The sequence below is a fragment of the Rhinolophus ferrumequinum genome, chromosome 18 (assembly GCF_004115265.2).
Source record: "Rhinolophus ferrumequinum isolate MPI-CBG mRhiFer1 chromosome 18, mRhiFer1_v1.p, whole genome shotgun sequence".
NCBI classification, from domain to species: Eukaryota; Metazoa; Chordata; class Mammalia; order Chiroptera; family Rhinolophidae; genus Rhinolophus; species Rhinolophus ferrumequinum.
Window position 1 is genome coordinate 50,532,526 of NC_046301.1, and position 18,771 is coordinate 50,551,296.

The window sequence follows — 18,771 nt, forward strand, 5'->3', positions numbered from 1 at the left end:
TTCCCAGAAGTTTGGACAAGATTTTCCCAGCGCCACTGTGTGGGTTCTCCGGAACTCATCCCTCTGAGCCACTGAGATGCTTTTGCTTCGCGTAAGGCTACGGATGACTAGCTCAGAGAACTCTCGCCTCACTGTAATTCCCACCGCCCAGTGCCTGTATTCCTTCTGCTCTTCGTTTCCGGTATCTCGGATCCCGACAGCTCTAGGATCCTAAAAATTCGGCCTCATGTTGCCAGGGGGAACGCTATTTCGGGGCTTCCCCGAGCGCAGCCCGACCCCCGCCTCTGTCCCTGGACACAGCCAATAGAAACGAAGATCTTCAGTGGGTGGGCGGTACGTCTTTTGGGGGCCCAATGGTAGTCGAGAATCGTTGAGCACCTTGCCAGTCACGCTGCGGAGTAGGCGGGGCCTCCTGCCTGGACTGAAGCCTCCCAGGAAGAGTGCGCGGGCGAGCGGCTGGCGGGGAACCCATGTGGCGGGGGCTCTTGACCCTGGTAGCCCGGGCGGCTCGTGGGCCTCTCAGGTGGGGTGACCCGGGAAAGGGCTGTGACAGCGTGGGGCGCTTCTTGGGCCCCAAATCCTCTCTCTGGGACCTGGGGGCCTAGTTCCCTGCGGCAAGGCCACCTTTCTAGTTCTTGCAAGCCCCAATCTCTTCATTCCCCCCGCCTCAGAACCCACATATAGGTTATCTGGCCTCAGTCCTCAATCCAGTCACCCTCTGGCCTCAGGGCCTCCAGTTGGGGTCATTTCTCGACCATCGAACCCTCTATCCACCTGCCACTCTGCAGCAGAGCCAGACGCACTGACTCTCCTCTCCTGTCTCAGACCGTGCACGCGCCAGGGCAGCCGCACTCCGGTCCCCGGATCCGGGGCCACCATTTTCGCGCTGAGTTCCGGCCAAGGCCGCTGCGGCATCGCTGTGATTCGGACCAGCGGCCCCGCCAGCGGCCACGCCCTCCGAAGCCTCACGGCGCCCCGGGACTTGCCCCAGGCTCGCAGGGCCTGCCTGCGCCTACTCAGCGACCCCCGCTCCGGGGAGCCGTTGGACCGCGCGCTAGTGCTGTGGTTCCCAGGTGAGGGGCTCCAGGTCCTGAACCTCCTGTAGCTCCCATGACTCAGTTGACCCTCCCAAGCGTTTGCTCAGACTATGCCCTCTTGACTCCTCGCCACATCAGGTCCCCAGAGTTTCACGGGTGAGGACTGCGCGGAGTTCCACGTGCATGGAGGCCCGGCGGTGGTGAGTGGCGTCCTGCAGGCCCTGGGTGAGTCTGCAGCCTTGAGTTAGAGTCTACCGGGGGCCTGCGTGGGGGCCAGGTGCTCAGTACTTGGGACCGTCCCCCAGGCAGGGTGCCAGGGCTGCGGCCAGCGGAGGCAGGAGAGTTCACCAGGCGGGCCTTCGCCCACGGGAAGCTGAGCCTGACTGAAGTGGAGGGGCTGGCAGATCTGATCCATGCGGAAACTGAGGCACAGCGGCGGCAGGCCCTGAGGCAGCTGGACGGGGAACTGGGTCACCTCTGCCGGGGCTGGGCGGACACCCTCACTAAGGCAAGTCTCCATTTGCACAGTCTCTGTCTCAGAGACCCCAACCTGTCCATCCCCTGTGTGAAAGCTGGTCTGTGAACCTCCAATCAGACCCTTAGGTGGGGTTGGACCTGGGCAAATTGGGGGGCTGGGTTCCTAGGTGATGACAGTCCCTACCACCCCTCCCCTAGGCTCTGGCCCATGTGGAGGCCTATATCGACTTTGGGGAGGATGACGACCTGGAGGAGGGCGTCCTGGAACGAGGTGGGTCCACCTGGGGGTGGAGGCGTGGGGACATCTGGCATCTCAGCCCCCAGGAGACCCCTCACTCGCTCCCCTCTGCTTTCCTCCATCCACAGCTGACAGCCAAGTGCGGGAGCTGGAGGTGGCACTGGGCGCACATCTTCGAGATGCCAGGCGTGGGCAGAGGCTCCGCTCAGGGGCTCACGTGGTGGTCGCGGGACCCCCCAACGCCGGCAAGAGCAGCCTAGTGAACCTGCTCAGTGCGTGGGAGGTGGGGCTGGAGCAGGGGCCGGTGGAACTGAGCTAGTCAGATGTGGGGAAGGGGTTAGGGAGTTAGAAAGCTCTGTTCAGCCAGGGGCATGAGCTTGGGGGAGGTGCTCCCTCCCCTTTACTGACCTCCTCCCCATTTTCAGGCCGGAAGCCTGTGTCCATCGTGTCCCCAGAGCCAGGGACCACCCGAGATGTGTTGGAGACCCCTGTGGACCTGGCCGGGTTCCCGGCACTCCTGAGCGACACGGCAGGGTTGCGGGAGGGCACGGGGCTAGTGGAGCAGGAGGGTGTGCGGCGTGCCCGCGAGAGGTGGGTGAAGTGGGTGGGTGGTGGGAGGAGGAAATGAGTGGGGCCTTCCTCTCCCTTTCTCCCTGTTGCATTTGTTTTTCTTTCTTTCTGAATCAGAAGATTGAGTGGGGACTCCATGATTTGGGTAGGCCAGCCCTTAGATTTTGGCCTCTGCCCACATTTTCTGCCCCACCTCTCACGCTCTGCCCCGCCCCTCACGCAGTGCTCTGCCCCCAGCGCTCTGCTTGCCTGGCTCTCCATTCTGCCCAGTGCCCTTAATTGCTGTACTCTGGGGTCACTGCTCAGTTGGTTCTCCCTGCTCCCCCAGGCTGGAGCAGGCTGACGTCATCCTTGCAGTGCTGGACGCCTCTGACCTAGCCTCTCCGTCCAGCTGCAACTTCCTGGACGTGGTTGTCAACCCCGCGGCAGGCCGGAGCCCCGATGGAAACAGCCAACGTCTCGTGTTGGTGCTAAACAAGTCAGACCTGCTGCCCCCTGGGGGCCCATACCCAAGTCCTGACCTGCCCCCTCACCTGCTGCTGTCCTGCCTGACGGGGGAAGGGCTGGACGACCTCCTGGAGGCGCTGCGGAAGGAGCTGGCTGCAGTGTGAGCCACCCCACAACCTCCCTCTACCCAGGTTCAAGTGAGGGCTGAGTCCCTGGCTCTGGGCACATACTTGCCCACAGGCTCAGTTTCGATATCTGCAGAATGGGTATGATCATCCTCTGAGTGGTGGTGCAAAGGTTAAGAGAGACCATGTTCTTTGTCATTTCCAGTTGTGGAGATCCGTCCACAGGCCCACCACTTCTGACGCGGGCAAGGCACCAGCATCACCTCCAGGGCTGCCTGGATGCTCTCGGCCATTACAAGCAAGCTAAAGATGTATCCCTGGCGGCCGAGGCACTGCGGGTCGCCCGGGGGCACCTGGCCCACCTCACCAGTGGAGGGGGCACCGAGGAGATCCTGGACATTATCTTCCGGGACTTCTGTGTGGGCAAGTGAGGGGACTGCTGAAGCTCAGACCAGGCTGGGTGGGTGCCCAGAAGCCTGGAGGCATCCAGGAGCAGCTTAGGCCAAGTGAGATTCTTATCCCCTGGGAAGAACTTGACCCCAAAGTGAGTGAACTCCCTGCTGCTGGTGGTGACCAAGCTCTAGCTGGACAGATTGCCTTGCAGGGACTTGCTGGAAGTTCAGGCCCTCGAGGGGGGCTGAACAGAGATCCCTTTGGGCGCCTTATGCTGGGGGAGTAGCAATTGGGAGGGAGGTAGGAGGGTCTCAGGGGTCTTTGTTTAATAGTTTTTCATTTATTTTGCAAATTCCAAAGGAATATAAAAAACTCAGGTGATCCTGAAATGTTTAAATGTAGAAATCTCCCTCACCCCACCACTAGGGTCATGGTTTAACTTGTGTCCTTCTAGAACTTTCTCAGAGTGTTTGCATACTTGTGGATGCACCTGTAAAATAATATGTTTTGTCTTGTATTTTCTATATACATTGTGTGTTTATTGCTCATTCCTTTTTCAGTGTTAATCTCAAAATTTTGCCTCTTATATCTTAAAAGTGACTTGCAAAATCACGGAGCTCTACTCTCTTTCCCAACTTAGTCTTCATTGATACATTCATTCACTCAGTGAATATTTATTAAGCACCCTCTATGGGCTAGAATTGTACACGTCATTTTCCTGGATTTTCATAACAGCACAATGTGGTGGGCATTTTGTTACAGTTCCACAGATGAGGAAACAGGTTCAGAGTAGTAGTTGGTTGATGAAGGTCCCTAGCTTTGAGATTTGCACATAGGTCTGTTTAATTTGAGTTCACTGTGAGCCTTCTGTGCAACAGGCCAAGTGCAGGGTGCTCGGGAACAAACAGCCATCACCCCTGCCTTTGTTAGAGGCACAGCTCCTTCCAGTGAGGTCTGATGGCTGCTGTGCAAACTTACGATGAGGGGACCTGACCTGGTCAGGGACTTGGCTGGCTGCCCTGCAGAGGTGGCATTTGCACTGACATCTGAATGGTGAAAAGGCGGAAACCAGATAGAGAAGGCTTGTGAGAGTGTCCCAGGCAGAGGGCACGGCTTATGCAAAGGTCCTGAGGTGGGAGCATCACGTTATGATCAAGGAAGAGCAAGGTGGCCAGTGTGTCTGGAGCAGAGGGAGTGAAGGGAAGAGAGAAGGGAGGTGAGCTCAAGGAGAGGAAGGGCCTGATTATAGCGAGGCCTTTGATTCTGAGATCTATGGGGGGCCTGCTATAGTGGTGATGAACCAGCAGAGGGCGCCTTGCTCTAACAAAGAAGATTCCTTTCCATCAGCGCTCCAGTCCCTTAGGGTCCCAGGGATCTAGGCTTCCTCACCCACCTGGCAGCTTATGAATGGTCAACTCCCCTTGCCAGAGGCGGAAACTGAGTCCGAAATAGAGTCAGGATCTTTTCCAGAATCAGAAAAAGGTCTCCACCTCCAGTGGTTGAATACATAAGCTCTTGGGTTCCAGGGGACACATGAACAGAGGCCGGGAGGTGTCTAGGGCTCACGAAGGGTATGAAAGGGTCTTCAGGAGACACCCACCACCCAACTAAAGGGGACCCCCAACTTCAGGTCTTCACAGACTTTACTGCAATATGTCACTATTTGTTGATTTCTTTGCTTATTCAACAGCTGTGGTTGCCTCTGAGGGCTGGGCTCCTGGAGGGGAAAGGTCATTCTTCTAGATAAGTCCCTGGATGTTACTACTATGCCCATTTTACAGAAAAGCAAACTGATGTTCAGAGAAGAAAAGCAATACTGCGGGTCTAGTGGGGGTGGGTGTCCAGATCTCATAGCATGGGGAGGGTCCAGAGAGCTCCCAGGACTGCTGAGCAGGGTCTGGATGCGGAGGGAGACTCTTGGGGCAGGATGCCTGGGCCTCCACCTACCTCCCCCTGGACACTGGCACATGGCTGGACTGAGGTCCTTGGCTACAGTCCTTTTTTTCCAAGAAGGGTGAGGCAGTTTGTGGGAAGCAGCCATGGGGGTTATTTATAGAGGTCACAGGAAATCTCCAGAGTCAGAACCTCACCCAAGTGGCTGGACCACGTAGGGTTAGGGAGAGGGTTTGCCAATTGCTCCCAACTGGTACTCAGTCCCCCTCTGTTCTCCGCTCCCAGGGGAGCCACCAAGCCTGGGTGAGTCAGAGCTACAAGATCAGGGCCGGAAAGAGGGATGGGGCTGGGGAGGCCCACAGGGGGAACAAGGGCTAGACCTGGGGCATCCAGGAGGGCCGCCTGGAGGAGGGATCTCTAGGGCTGGGCCTTGAAGGAAGAATTTATCAGGCAAGAAAAAGGTATTTTAGTCTGAGGGCACAGCCCAAATTAAAATGGAGAGTCGGTGAGTCTTAAAAAAAAAAAAAAAGGGCCGGTGAGTCTTTTGTCAGAGAATTAAACATCCAAGACAGCTGGAGGCTAGGACGGCCCTGTGCATGGGGTGAAGGAGTACAAGAGAGACAGGAAAGTGGACTGTGCCCAGGGTAATGGGGAGCCATAAAGGGTATGTGACAGAGAGGGGCGTGGTTGGATCCTGTGATGGAAGGATCCCTCTGGGCCAGTATGGGGGCCATACTGGAAGCAGAGGCTGAGGTCTAGGTGTTAGAGGACTGGACCAGGGCTGGGCATAGGGACTGCTTGGAGGGATGACATCCTGGGCTGCTCTGGATGAGAGACCAACCAAGAGTTACAGACCTGTGCCCATTTCTCAGATGAGAAAATGGAGGCTGAGATGGACTGAGCCAAGATTTGAACCCAAGATGTCTGGCTCCAGAACCCAAACTCGGGCTTCCTGTGGTTGCTGGGACCGGCCCGCGTCTGTGTTTTCTCCAGGACTTAAGGCTGCCCAGCAGTATACTTAGGGTCAGGGACGTTCCTGCTTCCTTGGGGCCTCCAGACTGGCCCCTCTGGGCAGCCTGGCCTTACTGACCCCCCTGCCCTGTCTTGGCGGGGCCCCAGCCAAGTGTTTCCTGCAGCAGCTGTCTCTCACCCCGCGTTTCCTTATCCAGGAAGTATCGCTCCTTTGTCCCTCCAGACTTGCCTGCCCAAAGCTTGTGTTGCCAGCCTCATCCTCATGATTCATCCCTCTCCCAAGGGATGGGCTGGGAGGGAATCAAGGGTAAGGGTTGGGGGAGGGGGACAAGCTGAGATTCTAGATCACAATTTTTAGGTTTTTCAGTCCGTGGCTTTTTTTTTTTTTTCCTGGAGTTTTCAGGGATAAAGTCCCAGGAGCAGGGTGGCCAAGTCAGAGTTGGTGCAGCTTTACTTCTATTAAATATCACCAAACTAATTTCCAGAAGGGCCATAATGAGAACTTAATTTCTACCAGTCCTGTAGGAAAATGCTCTTTTTTCTACATCTTCACCAGCAGCAGGTATAACAGCTTTTGAACTTTCCCCCCGAGTCTGCTGGGTACAATGTGATTTCCCTGTGTGCCTCTAATGTGCTTTTCCCCTGCTACCTGCTAAGTTAGTGATGAGGGTTGAAATGCCCCAAAACTGGACGCAGGTGCCCTTTCTGACATCCCATCTTGTCGCAAACAACAAAATAAAACAAACGAGCTGAGACTTTTCTGATGTTGTTCCTGGAATAATTTTGGCGAGGAGGAGTTCCTGCAATTCACGACAGGCTGTGGTAACCTCAGCAATTGTTGTCAAGATCTGGGGGAATCGTTGCAAATCCAGAAAAATGAAAGCTACAAATGGATAATTTGCTTTTTAAGAAACTGCCTTGTAAATACCTGCTGTTTTACAGGAACAAGAAATCGACAACAATGCTGTCTCTTCCCACGTGGAGATGCCGAGACGTGGGGGAAGCTGGGGTCCCCCATTTGTTCTGGGTTGAAGGGTCTTCTGACCTGGGGATGTCGGGGAGGGGTTCCTCCAGCTTTTATCTTTCTAGTCTTTTCCCGCTCAAGGCCAACTGGTGCCTTTTCAAAGCAAAAATCACAACTCTGGTGTCTTTGAAAGGATCGATAACATTTATTTAGTGCCTAACGTTTACAGGGATCACAGGCAGGGCTGGGTCTGGAGAGAGGGAGTGAAGAATCAGTGCCTTCACTGGCTATGAGGGGCCGGTGGGCTACACTCACCCTGGGGCCAGATGCTCCCTGACACAGAGGTGGCCTGCAAACTCCCAGGGACAGAGTTGAATATCTTTCTGTTCTCATCTCCCAGGCCATTAGCACTGGCGGTGAGGAAGCACCCGGAGATAAGGGACTCAGAGGAGGAGGGGGTGGCAGCACAGGTGTGCAGATGAGGGCACAGGGGTGTGAGGGGGTGCTGTGGGTGCCTTGGCCTGTGCATAGAGGCGTGTGACGTTGGGCGAGGGTTGGGCAGAAGTGTGTGTGTCATGTTGTCACCGCTTCTGTGTGACATCGTTTCTGTGTCTCTGGGATGTCATTGTGGCAGCTGTGGGTGGAGGACTGTGTGGTGCGGGTGTGGGGCTGTGAGAGTATCAGGAGGTATGGGATGGGTGGGGCGTGGGGCGCAGGCCGAGGGTGCCCACTGTGGTACACGTGTGGGTTATCGCCTGACTGCCGCCCTGGCTGCTTCTCGTCCTGTGGCGTCTCGCTGCACCAGGTCTGCAGATCAGCAAGTCAGGGTCACCCTTCAGTCCTTGGGGCCCAGAGCCTCCTCAGCCACTAAGGCAGGAAGGAGATGGGAATACAATAGTCCATCAGACCGACAGAAGGACAAACCTTCCTTGGGCCTGCCTCCTCCTACTTCAACCCCTTGTTGCTATCAAAGACTCTGGCTCCTTGGGGGTTCACCCTCTCCAATACTCTCCTACTTGTTGAGCTTCTTTGGAAGAGGTGGGACTGAGATGTGTGCTTCCTTATGCTACAGAAGAAAAGTCAGAGGTTCAGAGAGGCCACCTCCTATGCTCCAGGCCCCTGCTACAATCTTTCTGAAGGCCCTGGGGATTCTGGGAGTTTGCCCCAAAACCCTTGTCCACCCCCTCCCCACACACATTCATTCCCAGGAGGGTTTTTCTGATGAGCTGGCCCCTACTCGCTCTCCATGGCCCCCCAGCGCCCTCGTGACAAAACCAGATCCTCTCGACCTGGCATTCAAGGTTCCACCCACTCTGCCCCACTAGGCCTTCTCTTCAGGGACTCAAACCCTGCCACAGTCCCCCTCGCTGCCCCTTCAGGATCCATCCTGCTGCTGTCGGCAATGCCCTTCCCCCACCTTGGCCTGGCAAAGGTTCTCATGAGGGGTCAGGGCTTGGCGCAGAGGCTGTTTCCTGGTCAGGGAAGAGGGGGTTGTGGCCAAGTCCTGCTTCCGCTGGCCCCCTCCCTTCCTTCCCCGGCTCTTCCCTGGGGCCCGAGCCTCACATTCCTTGGCTGGCTCTGGTCCACCCTCCCTGGCTCCAGCCTCTCCGTCTGACATACATGCTTCACGCACTCTTCCCCGCCAGCCTACAAGGGAGGGTCACCCCTCACCATTTTCCACAGACTAAGGCTCCTAAGCCGCCATTGCTGGCCTGGACCAGTGCTGTCACTCGTCACTGGTCCCTGGTTCCCACCTTCACCCCCAACCACAAGCAGAGGGCGCCTGTGAACACCCGATTAGGGTCACATCCTCCTCTGCTCACAGCCTGCCCAGGGCTTCCAAAGTCCCGTCCCCGCAGCACAGAAACCTCCGTGATCTGTCCCCGTCATCTTCTTGCCCTCACCTCCTCCCACTCTCCCCCCTGGATCATTCCAGCCATACCAGCTTCCTCACTCAAACTCACCCGACAGAGTCCTGCCTCAGTGCCTTTGCACGGGCTGTCTTCTCCGCCTGGTACTTCCTTCCCAGGAACCTCCTTCCCCACAACCCCGTGGCTCCTCCCTCAGCTCCTTCAGTTTTCTGCTCAAATGTCACCTTCTCAGGGAGTCCTGCCCTGGCCCCTGTGGAAAATTCTAACCTCACACTCCCTCGTCCCGAATCTGTCTTGCCTGTCACTAAGGGGACCTGTACTGACTCATTCATTTGGTTTGTCATCTGTCTCCCCACGAGACTGTGAGCCCCACCAAGAGCAAGGGTTTCTGTGCCTTGTTCCTGCCCGTGTCCTCAGCACCCAGCAGTTGCTCGAGAAATATGGGTTCAATGAACAAACAAATCATAATAGTGACGGCAATGAAATGGAGCGACGCGCCCTACGTGCGCGGCACAGAGTCAGGGCTGCATTCGCGTCTTCCACCTTCCACAGCGCAACTTTTGCCGCCTCCAGCCACATAGCCCCTAAACCAATATTTACTGAATGTTTGTCTTCATCTCCATTGTGGTTTTTAAAAGATTAATTAAATTGACCTCCAAAGGACACCCAGTCTTACCCAAGAAAAGGTGCACTTGCCATCAATAGAAAATGACTTACAAATGTGCAATTAAGAAGGAAGACCTCGTGCTCAAGTCCTGGTGACAATAGGCCCTGGGTCTGCCCTTGCTTTGTGAATAGGGGACAGCAGCAGGTGTGGGGGAAGGCTCAGGGCGAATTAGCACCAGTGGAGACTTTCTTGAGGCACAGAGGAATACGAGGAGACAGAAAATCAGCTCCTGGAGAGGGAGATGGGCGACGGTGGGCCTCAGACCTGGCCCCTGCTCGGGTTCATCTAAAATTTGAAGGTCGTGATTCTCTGGCCGGTGATTTGCCCGCCGCTGATTTGCCCACCGTTGCCCACTGAGTGGCTGGCCGAGCCAAGATTCAAGCCCAGGGCTGATGGCCAGGGCCTACTCATCCCCGGCCCCTTTCTCAGGGGAAGGCTGATTACTACGGCTGGAGCCCAGAGGCCCTTCCTGCGACCCTGCAGAGAGAAGCAGGAGGGGCCCAGGCTTAAGTGCGCATTTTCTTGGCAGGTCAATGTCATTTGGGGTAAACAATGTCAAGAGCTTTCCGATTCTCAGCTGGGACCCAGACAGGTCTGGCTCTGGCCATGATTTGCTGACGCATAACCCTGGCTGATCACTTTCCTGGAGCCTCAGTTCCCTCTCTGAAAAGTGGGGATAATAATAGAACCTCCTTCCTTGCCACGATGGCTTCAGGCCAAGATGGAGAGAGGAAAACTGTTTACTCGGAGCAGGGGCTTCTTCCTACCCTCTTACTTCCCTCACTGCGGGCTGCCCAGGCTGAGGGATTTCACTGAGGCAAAGCCATCCAGAGCGAGGGGACCAGTTCCGTAAGGGGGTGAGCTCCCATTGGAAGGGGTATGTAAGAAGAGGCACAGTAGAGATGGAGAAGAATGTGGAGACCCCGAGGCCTTGGCGACAGACCTCTGGAAGTCTGGACCCAAGGCCTGCATGTAGCACCCTGAAGCTGAAATAGACTCAGGTGGACAATAGTCTGGTGGCAAAGTCATTCAAGGAAGCCACAGGCTTTGGGGTCAGAGTGATCTTCAAATCGCAGGTGTCCCTGCCGGGCCTCAGGTCCTAAACTGCAAATGGGCCTGACCATCCCCAGGTCCTAAGCCAGCAGTGTGTTCCTGAGTGGGGAGTGTGGCTTCGACCAAGGACGGAGCACAGGGTGTTCTGAGTGGTGGCCTGAGTCACCTTCCCTATGACGCACAGGGTGTTGTTGGCCAGATGACCAGGCTCCGGGAGGCAGCAAGGGGGGCATAGGCATCGAGCCATGACCTGAGCGGGTGCCGGCACCCTGAGGCTCCCTGCTTAGGTGCCTGGACCCTTGCTCCAGACACTGGTGGACAGCACTTTACAGTTGGCAAAGTGTTTCCATGCCCTTGATTTCAAAGGCCCCCACTTTTGTAGAAGTAGAAAGTGAGGCTCGCAGGGGTGGAGCGCGAAGCCCAGGGCTACTATCGGACGCTGCTCTCTCTCCCTCCCTTCCTGCGCTCCAGCCACCCTCAACCACCCTAGTCCAAGCTACCCAGGCCTGGGTCCTAGCAGTTCGTGTGCTTGGAGCACTGTTCCCCCTGCCCTCCCCAGGCCAGCTCCTGCCCATCCTCTGGCTCAAAGGTCCCCTCCTCACTGAGGCCGTCCCTTGCCTGTCTGAAGTCTGATACTTGGGTTCATGTCCCAGCTCACCCCTCCCTGGGTGTGTTACCTGGAGCACGATGCATACCCTCTTTGTGCCTCATCCTCTTCATCCGGAGAGTGGGAATAACTGTAGCTCATCAACTGATAGGTGTGAGGATTGAATGACTTAATAGGACAGAGTGCTCAAAACTGTGCTGAGCTCACACTAAGCACCTAATAATTGTAGGCTCTTGGGTACTCTTCTTATCATGTCTCCATCATTGTCTCTCTCACCCACTACTTAGGGAGTTTCACGAATGCAACTGCATGTGTCTTGGTCACTCCTGTGTCCCCAGGGCTCAGCATAGGGCCTGGTACACAGTAGGTGCTCAGTTAAGGAAGCAGCAACTGTGAGATGAGCCTCCCTCCACCCCCAGTCTTGAGACCAAAGCCCTGGGACTGAACTATCTCAGCCTGCCCAGCTCTTCACCTGGATAGGACTGAGTTGCTTGCAGTAAGCCGCTGGGACTCTAGGATCCTCTTCTTGAATTCCTCCAGGTCACGTGTGTCTAGCAAGAGAGGGAGGGGTTAGGCCCAACCTATTGCCTTAGTAGCCCCTTCACCTGGGTTACGGATAGGCTGGAAGTCCCGATACAAGGTGGAGAGTACCCGCCCCATCCCTGGCTCTGCCCTCACTCACCAATGGGTTGGATGTTGGGGGCAGGGCCAAAAGGTCTTGGCACAAGCATCGGCTGTAACTGTGGGAAGAAGGATAGAGGGAGGTTGGCATAAGCTGGGACCCCTGAACCAGAGTGCCAGGAGGTTCCTGCCCTTCCATGCTCTTGGAGACATGCCTCTGAGGTCATGCCAGGGTGGAGAAACAAACAGGTACTCATGGAGAAGGACACATGTGTTAATGGATGGATAATCATCACCCGTACCCATCTGCCCTCAAATGACTGGGGACCGCAGGGGCTGGCTTCCCTTGGCAGCTCCCCTCCCCCAGAGAACCTACTCTGCAGGGCCGGCCTGCCTCGGTCTCCATTACAGCCTCAGTGCCAGCCTGACCCCGATTCATGACCCCACTGAAACCATCCACCCAACCCAGCCCCTCTCCAGACTGAAGCTGACTCACTCTGTAAACCACTGGACCCCAATTCTCAATGCCATGCCTTGAACAAACCTGAGCCAATCCCTCCCAATCCTGAAATCCAAAGCCAGTTCTGAACTCAATCACTTAAAATCCGATCCCAACATGAAAACAGAGGCTTCCTCAGAATCAAACCCAGACCTAAACCCAATCCCAACGACATACCTGATCTGACCGTAACTTTAGATCTAACTCTGATGCCAACCCATGCCCTAGACTCAGCTGCTATGAAAAATCTACCCCCAACCCCATTCCCCCAACCCGAGCCCTGTGCTCCACCACGGCCACCCACAAACGCCTTCCCAAGGCCACGCTTAACCCCAACTCAACCTTAGACCCCAGCTTCTACCTGAAACAGAACCCCAACCCAGGTCCCCCCCAAGATCAGCATCCACACAGCTTCTACTCTAGACCCAGCCTTGAGCCTCACCCCAACCCCAATATATCCCCACCCTAAACCAGAGTCACCTAATCCTGCACCTCAAATATATCCCAGTGCCAACCCAATTCAACCCCCACCCAGCCACCCGAAACCCAACCTCCAATCCTAACTCACGGTAATGCCAGTCCCTGCCCCTCTTAGTGCCCATGAAATCCTACATCCACTCTTGGCCCCAGACTTCTAATCATCTCTAGACCACTATCCCCCTTCATCCACCTAAGCCTCAACTCCAATCTCAGTGCCTCCATTCAACCCATTCAAAGCCCCTGACATCCTAGATTCACTCCTCCATCCAACCCTACACCTAACAACCCACCTGCACGCAACACCCAACCAAGGTTTTCATCTTTTCTCACCATCTAAACTGCAAACTCAACCCCAATTCTAAGACTCATGAGAGGGAATATTAACCCGAACCAACTCTAGACGCAGCAGTTACCAAGAACTCACTTGGACCCAAGTCTAAACAAATTCCGTGTCCACATCAAGTCTTCCTCTCGACCTGCCTTAACCCTCCCTCTAATCTAATGTCACTCCCAACGCTAACCCAGTGTCCCCTGACTCTCCAACTCAATTCAGATAACTCCCAACCCTGACACCAACACTCAGTGAATCCCTAGTCCTCACCCTACACCAATTCTGAGGCCCATCGAGCTGCCCTAAATTCAACCCCAATCCTTAACCCTTTTTTAGTGTCATTCCCTATTTCCAACCACCCCAACCCGAGTGCCAATAAAATCCACATGAATAGATAACCCTAATCCTTAAACCAACGCTAGACTCTACTTCTTATGTGTGAACCCAGACTCAATTCTAAATCTACCTTCAATGCTTCAACTTAGCCTGACATTCTAGACTCCCCCCTCACTCCACCCTGGATCCAACAGCCACCCTACCTCTGACTCCAGTCTTAATCCTACACTCTTCCTGGAATGCTGATCCCATTCCAGACTTGGCCCCAATCCTAATGTCAATGAAACTCTCAACTGAGTCCTAACTAACCCAACCTCAAACCCAAGTTCAACATCACCACCCACTTCTAGACCCAACTCCAGTGCCACCTAAATCTGGGGCTGCCGGCCCACCTTGGCCTTTCTGCAATCATCCAAATTTGAGCGGCAGACAGCTAGATCGTTCTTGAGATACTCGGCCTCCCGCTTCTTCTCCTCTAGCTCCTTGGCCAAGTTGTCTCGCTCTTTCCGCAGTGCTGCCTTCTCTTCCAGCAATAGCTGGGTCTGCCGGGCACACTCGGCCTGGAGCTTGACCTCCCGGGCCTGGGCCTCCTTCTCCATCTTCTCCTTGGCCTCCTGACTGGCCCTCAGGCTCTGCTCAACCTCCTGCTTTTGGCGCTGGAGGTCTGAGTTCTCACGGGCCACACCGTCGATGCCAGCCCGCAAGTTCCGGGCCAGATCCTCCACCTTGGCGCTCATGAGGAGAGGCATGTTGTCACAGCTTCTCCGGGCGGCGTCTATATCCGGGCTGAAGGAATGGTATACATCGTAGCCCGGTTTATTCAGAACGCGCGGGATGATGGAATCCCTCCAGAGGTGGATCATGTCAGTCTCAAGCTTGTTCTTGTCCAGAGAGAGGCAGAGGGACTGCACCTTCTGCAGCCGATCCTCGGCCAGCCGTCGCTCCTGCCGCTGCTGCTCCCGGGCCTTGTTGCACTCGGCCAGCTGCTCCTCCATCACCCGCTTGCTCAGCGCCAGACTCTCCTTGTCTTTGGTGCATACCGCCTTCTCCTTGGCCAACTCCACCTCTAGCGTCTTGGTCTTCTCGGTCAGCATGAGGGTCAAGGCTACAGGTACAGGACAATAAGTCTCAGGAGAGTTGAGGGGCTGCCAAAGAACTGGGCAGGGAGACCCCCACCCAAGCGCTCCGCTGCTCAGACCACTCACCGTTGCAGCTCTTGTTAGTCTCCTTGAATTGTTCTTGGCATTGTTTCTCATTCAGGATGATGGCAGCCGCGTACCTCTCATTGTTCGCGTGGACTATCTGCCCAGAGGGGACAAGGACAGAGCTCAGAGTCCTGCCCCCGTGGGGCCTGAGGATCCCCTGGCTGCCCAGACACTCAGGGCTGGGGCCCCAGATCCAGCACCCAGATGGCCTGTGTTAGCGCAGTTCACAACAGGAAAAGCTGGTTTGATCTTCAAAATTGTTACGATTAACACAATTTGGCAATAAAAAGGAAGGCAGCGCTGACACGTGCTACAAATGGGGACGAACCTTGAGAACATGATGCTGAGTGAGAGAAGTCAATCACAAAAGGTCACACAGTGTCCAATTCTATTTAGATAAAATGTCTAGAATAAGCAAACCCATAAAGACAGAAAGCGGATTTGTGGTTCCCAGGGCCAGAGGGAGAGAGAGTGGGGGGTGACTGCCAATGGGGATGGGGTTTCCTTTGGGGGGTGATAAAAAAATGTTCCAAAATTAATTGTCATGATGGTTGTACAACTCTGTGAATGTACTAAAAAATCATTGAACTGTACACTTTAAATGGGTCAGTTGTATGGCACGTGAATCAAGTTTTTATGATTCAACAAAGGCTGTGCCTTCCAAACTTTGGAACATAACTCTCCACAGAAATATAACAAGATATGAAGAGTTCAGAGGGTTTGTCTTTCTGCCACTCTTTGTCCTTACTCCTTAGGAAGGCTGGATCCGTGCCAACGCCCTGGGGTTAGGGAGAACACAAATATAGCTCGGGAAGTTTCAGGGACTTCTGCTTTCAAAGCCTTAGCCATAGAAGGGGAAGGTCTGCAGATGGAGAAAAAGTACTGTGTTTCCCCAAAAATAAGACCTAGCCGGACAATCAGCTCTAATGTGTCTTTTGGAGCAAAAAATTAATATTTGCTGGTCTTATTTTACTATATTATAAGACCGGGTCTTTATAATATAATATAATATAATATAATATAATATAATGTAATATAATACCGAGTCTTACATTAATTTTTGCTCCAAAAGATGCATTAGAGCTGAAGGTCCGGCTACGTCTTATTTTCGGGGAAACACGGTAAGTTGGATGAAGTGAGAAAGAGTTTATCTGCCAGTTAGAGAAAGTGTCAAAAGGGGAGCCCAGGATGTCCAGCCACATCCTGAGTCAGGGCTCTGGTGCCTTGACACGGGTGGCAGTGGGGCAGACCCTAAAAAAACCAAAATCACTGAGTTCAACTCTCCTTTCTCTTCCAGGGTCTCAGTGCCAGAAATGCAGTTGCATTTGCAGAAATTGTAAGAAAAATCGTGTTTCTTAGCACTGCCAGAACCAGAGAAAGACCAAGATTCACATCCGTTACTATCAGACAGTGGGGCTGCTGGGACTGGGGCTAGGGCTGAGGCGGGTCTGTGGGACACTTTCCAGCCATCAGCACCCCCCTCTGAAGTGGGGGTAAGGGACCCTGGTCCCCTCAAAAGAAAACCCTGAGGGGTTCCAGCTCAGAGAATTTGTTAACGCAAAGGGGGGATAAAAAGGCATGATTTTCAAATTTTGAAGTTATAAAGATCCAGATTCTTAGATTTCTAGTCTTCTATGATGGGGAGTCAGGATACAGGGATGCGTGTGAGTATCTAACGCTTTATGAGCCTGATTCCTTCCTATGGCTCCTGGGCCGGATGGCGGTGCGTGTCCTGGATGATCCAATGGACTAATTCTCAGGAAGGGAGATGACTGAAGGAAGCCGCCATACCCTGGCAGTCTGAGGGGGTAGACAGCCCTGCCCTGGGAATCTGAGGGGGGATGCACCCCATTCTGGGAGTCTGAGGGGGGATCCGCCCTGCTGTAGGGTCTGAGGAGGGACCTGTCCCCATTCTAAGCGTCTGATGGGGACCCATACTCCCTCAGGGCCAGAGTGGGGAGACCCCCCATTTTGGGGGCCTCACGGGGGACCCAGTCTGCTCTGGACTCTGAGGTAGGACTCATCCCATTTGGAATCTGATGGGGACCCTTCCTTCTCTGGGTGTCTCAGGGGAGAGTTCCCCCTTTCTGGGAGTCTGACGGGGGACTCATCCTGCTCTGGGGCTTAAGGGGGACCTACTCTGCTCTGAAAGTATGAGGGGGACAGCGTGCTTTCAGGTCTGAGGGGGACCTACCCTGCCTTGGGGTCTGAGAAGGGGAGATATTGTCCTGGGGCAGGTCTGAGAGGGGCCTTTCTGCCCAACGAGGAGGGCTGGGTGGTCTTATCCTTCCGCCTGCCCCCACCACCAACCCCAGCCAACCAGGACCCCTCCTGTGGCAGCAACCAAGGCTATCGTCACCCAGCTTCCCTCCCTATGCCAGCTGAGTTCAGAGGGGGGCCCCTTCCTCAGTGTCTCTGGCACCAAGACCTCCACAGAGGGGAGCACGTGTGGGTGAGGGTACATGGGCGATTGTCCAGTGAGCTTGACACAAGCCGGGGGTGCTCGGGGGTGACTGTCTCCACGAGACCCCCAAGTGTGCCACTGTGACTTTGCCCCTCAGGCTGCTTTTGCCCCCTTGTGAAAGCCGCCTCCTTCTCAAGCCTCCATTTCCCCATCTGCAAAAGGGTGTAGAGCCTCTCCCTACCTCCTGGGCTTCAATAATGAGATTATATTTCTAAAGCCGATGCCAGCAGAAGGCAAATATAAGCCATTTACACTTATTACTAAGTAAGAAGCAAACGCTCTGAGTTTTTATTTAGCCAGTTCTTACGTATTTGCAGTTGGCATGTTCTAGGCGCTCCATGCATATTAAGTCATGGGCCCAAGGCTCCTGCCCAGTTACACGTGAATTCCAGGTAGATAACAAATACATTTCTTTTTAGTATAAGTATATCCCAAATATTGTATGAGATATACTTTTACTAACAAAATATGCATTGCTGACCTACATGGGCTCCTCACGCAAAATATAAGTTCTGTGGCTGTCCCCATTTTATGGATGGGAAAACTGAAGCTCAGAGAGGTGAGATGACTTTCCCAGAACCCCCAGGGTGAGTGTCATGCCCTTCGCCCTCCCCCTTCAACCTGGCACTGGCGGAAGCTGGCGTTGATCCGGTCCAGGTCGCGGCGGGCGTTCTGCAGCATCTGCACGATGGCGTCCTTGGCCCGGGCAGTGATGTTAAGCTCCTTGGACAGGTTGGCCTGGCTGGCCGCGAGCCCCACGACCTGGTTGTACAGGCCCTCGGCTCGGCGCTCGGTGGCCTGCAGGTTGGACTCGGTGCTCACGTGCACGTTACCGTAGACCATGAAGAGTACAAGGCCCAGGATGATGAGGAACTGGATAAGCGAGACGAAGAGGAAGAAATAGCGCAGGTAATACCAGCAGTCACGCTGGCTGCCCCCAGCCCTGGAGTAGGGGCTCCCGTGCTCCATTGCCAGGCCCATCTGTTCCTGGGCTTGCCGCCCGGTGCACCAACACTATTCAGCTGGCTGGTCTGCTCTGGGTGGTGGCTGTGCCCTTTCTGGACCCTGTGGCCCTCAGGGGGAGTGTTTATATTACTTCTCTTAATACTTCCTCTGCTTGGCTCCTTCCTGGCCAGGAGGAAACGGGGGCGGTAGGTTATCTCAACACTCCCACCCGGGCTGTGAAGGGAGGGGAGTAGGCCATGGCCTGGCTGGCCTCCCTGATTAACACTTGGTGGGGTACCAGCTGGGTGATTGGCTTTCTCGGCCTCTCTGAGCCTCAGTTTTCCACCTGCCCCTGCTCTGTTCCAGGCGCTGTTGTCAGTACTTGCTGCATTGTCCCTGCTGTGTGGAGGAAGAAACTGAGGCACAGGTTGAGGAAAGGACTGCCCCCAAGTCTCATACTGTTGGTTCACTGAACTGGGCTTACCTCCCGGGTGTTGACTACAGACATGTGCCCACCTCACGGGGCAGTGTTGATTAAATGAGCTAAATTGTGTGGAGCACTTAGCCTGGGGCTCA

The 18,771-nt window shown here is 54.8% G+C and overlaps 2 protein-coding genes across 2 annotated transcripts; one reads left to right on the plus strand and one right to left on the minus strand.

The window, feature by feature from the left end:
* The first annotated feature begins 360 nt into the window (after positions 1 to 360).
* On the plus strand, positions 361 to 6,422 carry GTPBP3 (GTP binding protein 3, mitochondrial). The gene is made up of 9 exons (XM_033133530.1): positions 361 to 523; positions 826 to 1,073; positions 1,176 to 1,262; positions 1,343 to 1,545; positions 1,713 to 1,785; positions 1,881 to 2,024; positions 2,178 to 2,343; positions 2,651 to 2,929; positions 3,100 to 6,422. Exons 1-9 carry the CDS (start codon positions 471 to 473, stop codon positions 3,323 to 3,325), a joined length of 1,479 nt encoding a protein of 492 aa, XP_032989421.1. The 5' UTR covers positions 361 to 470; the 3' UTR covers positions 3,326 to 6,422.
* An 875-nt stretch (positions 6,423 to 7,297) lies between these two features.
* Positions 7,298 to 18,334, minus strand: PLVAP (plasmalemma vesicle associated protein). The gene is made up of 6 exons (XM_033135244.1): positions 17,872 to 18,334; positions 14,787 to 14,883; positions 13,974 to 14,686; positions 11,997 to 12,054; positions 11,787 to 11,865; positions 7,298 to 7,983 (listed from the first exon to the last, which is right to left on the minus strand). The coding sequence occupies exons 1-6, from the start codon at positions 18,229 to 18,231 to the stop codon at positions 7,977 to 7,979; spliced, it is 1,314 nt and encodes a 437-aa protein (XP_032991135.1). The 5' UTR covers positions 18,232 to 18,334; the 3' UTR covers positions 7,298 to 7,976.
* Positions 18,335 to 18,771: the final 437 nt, after the last annotated feature.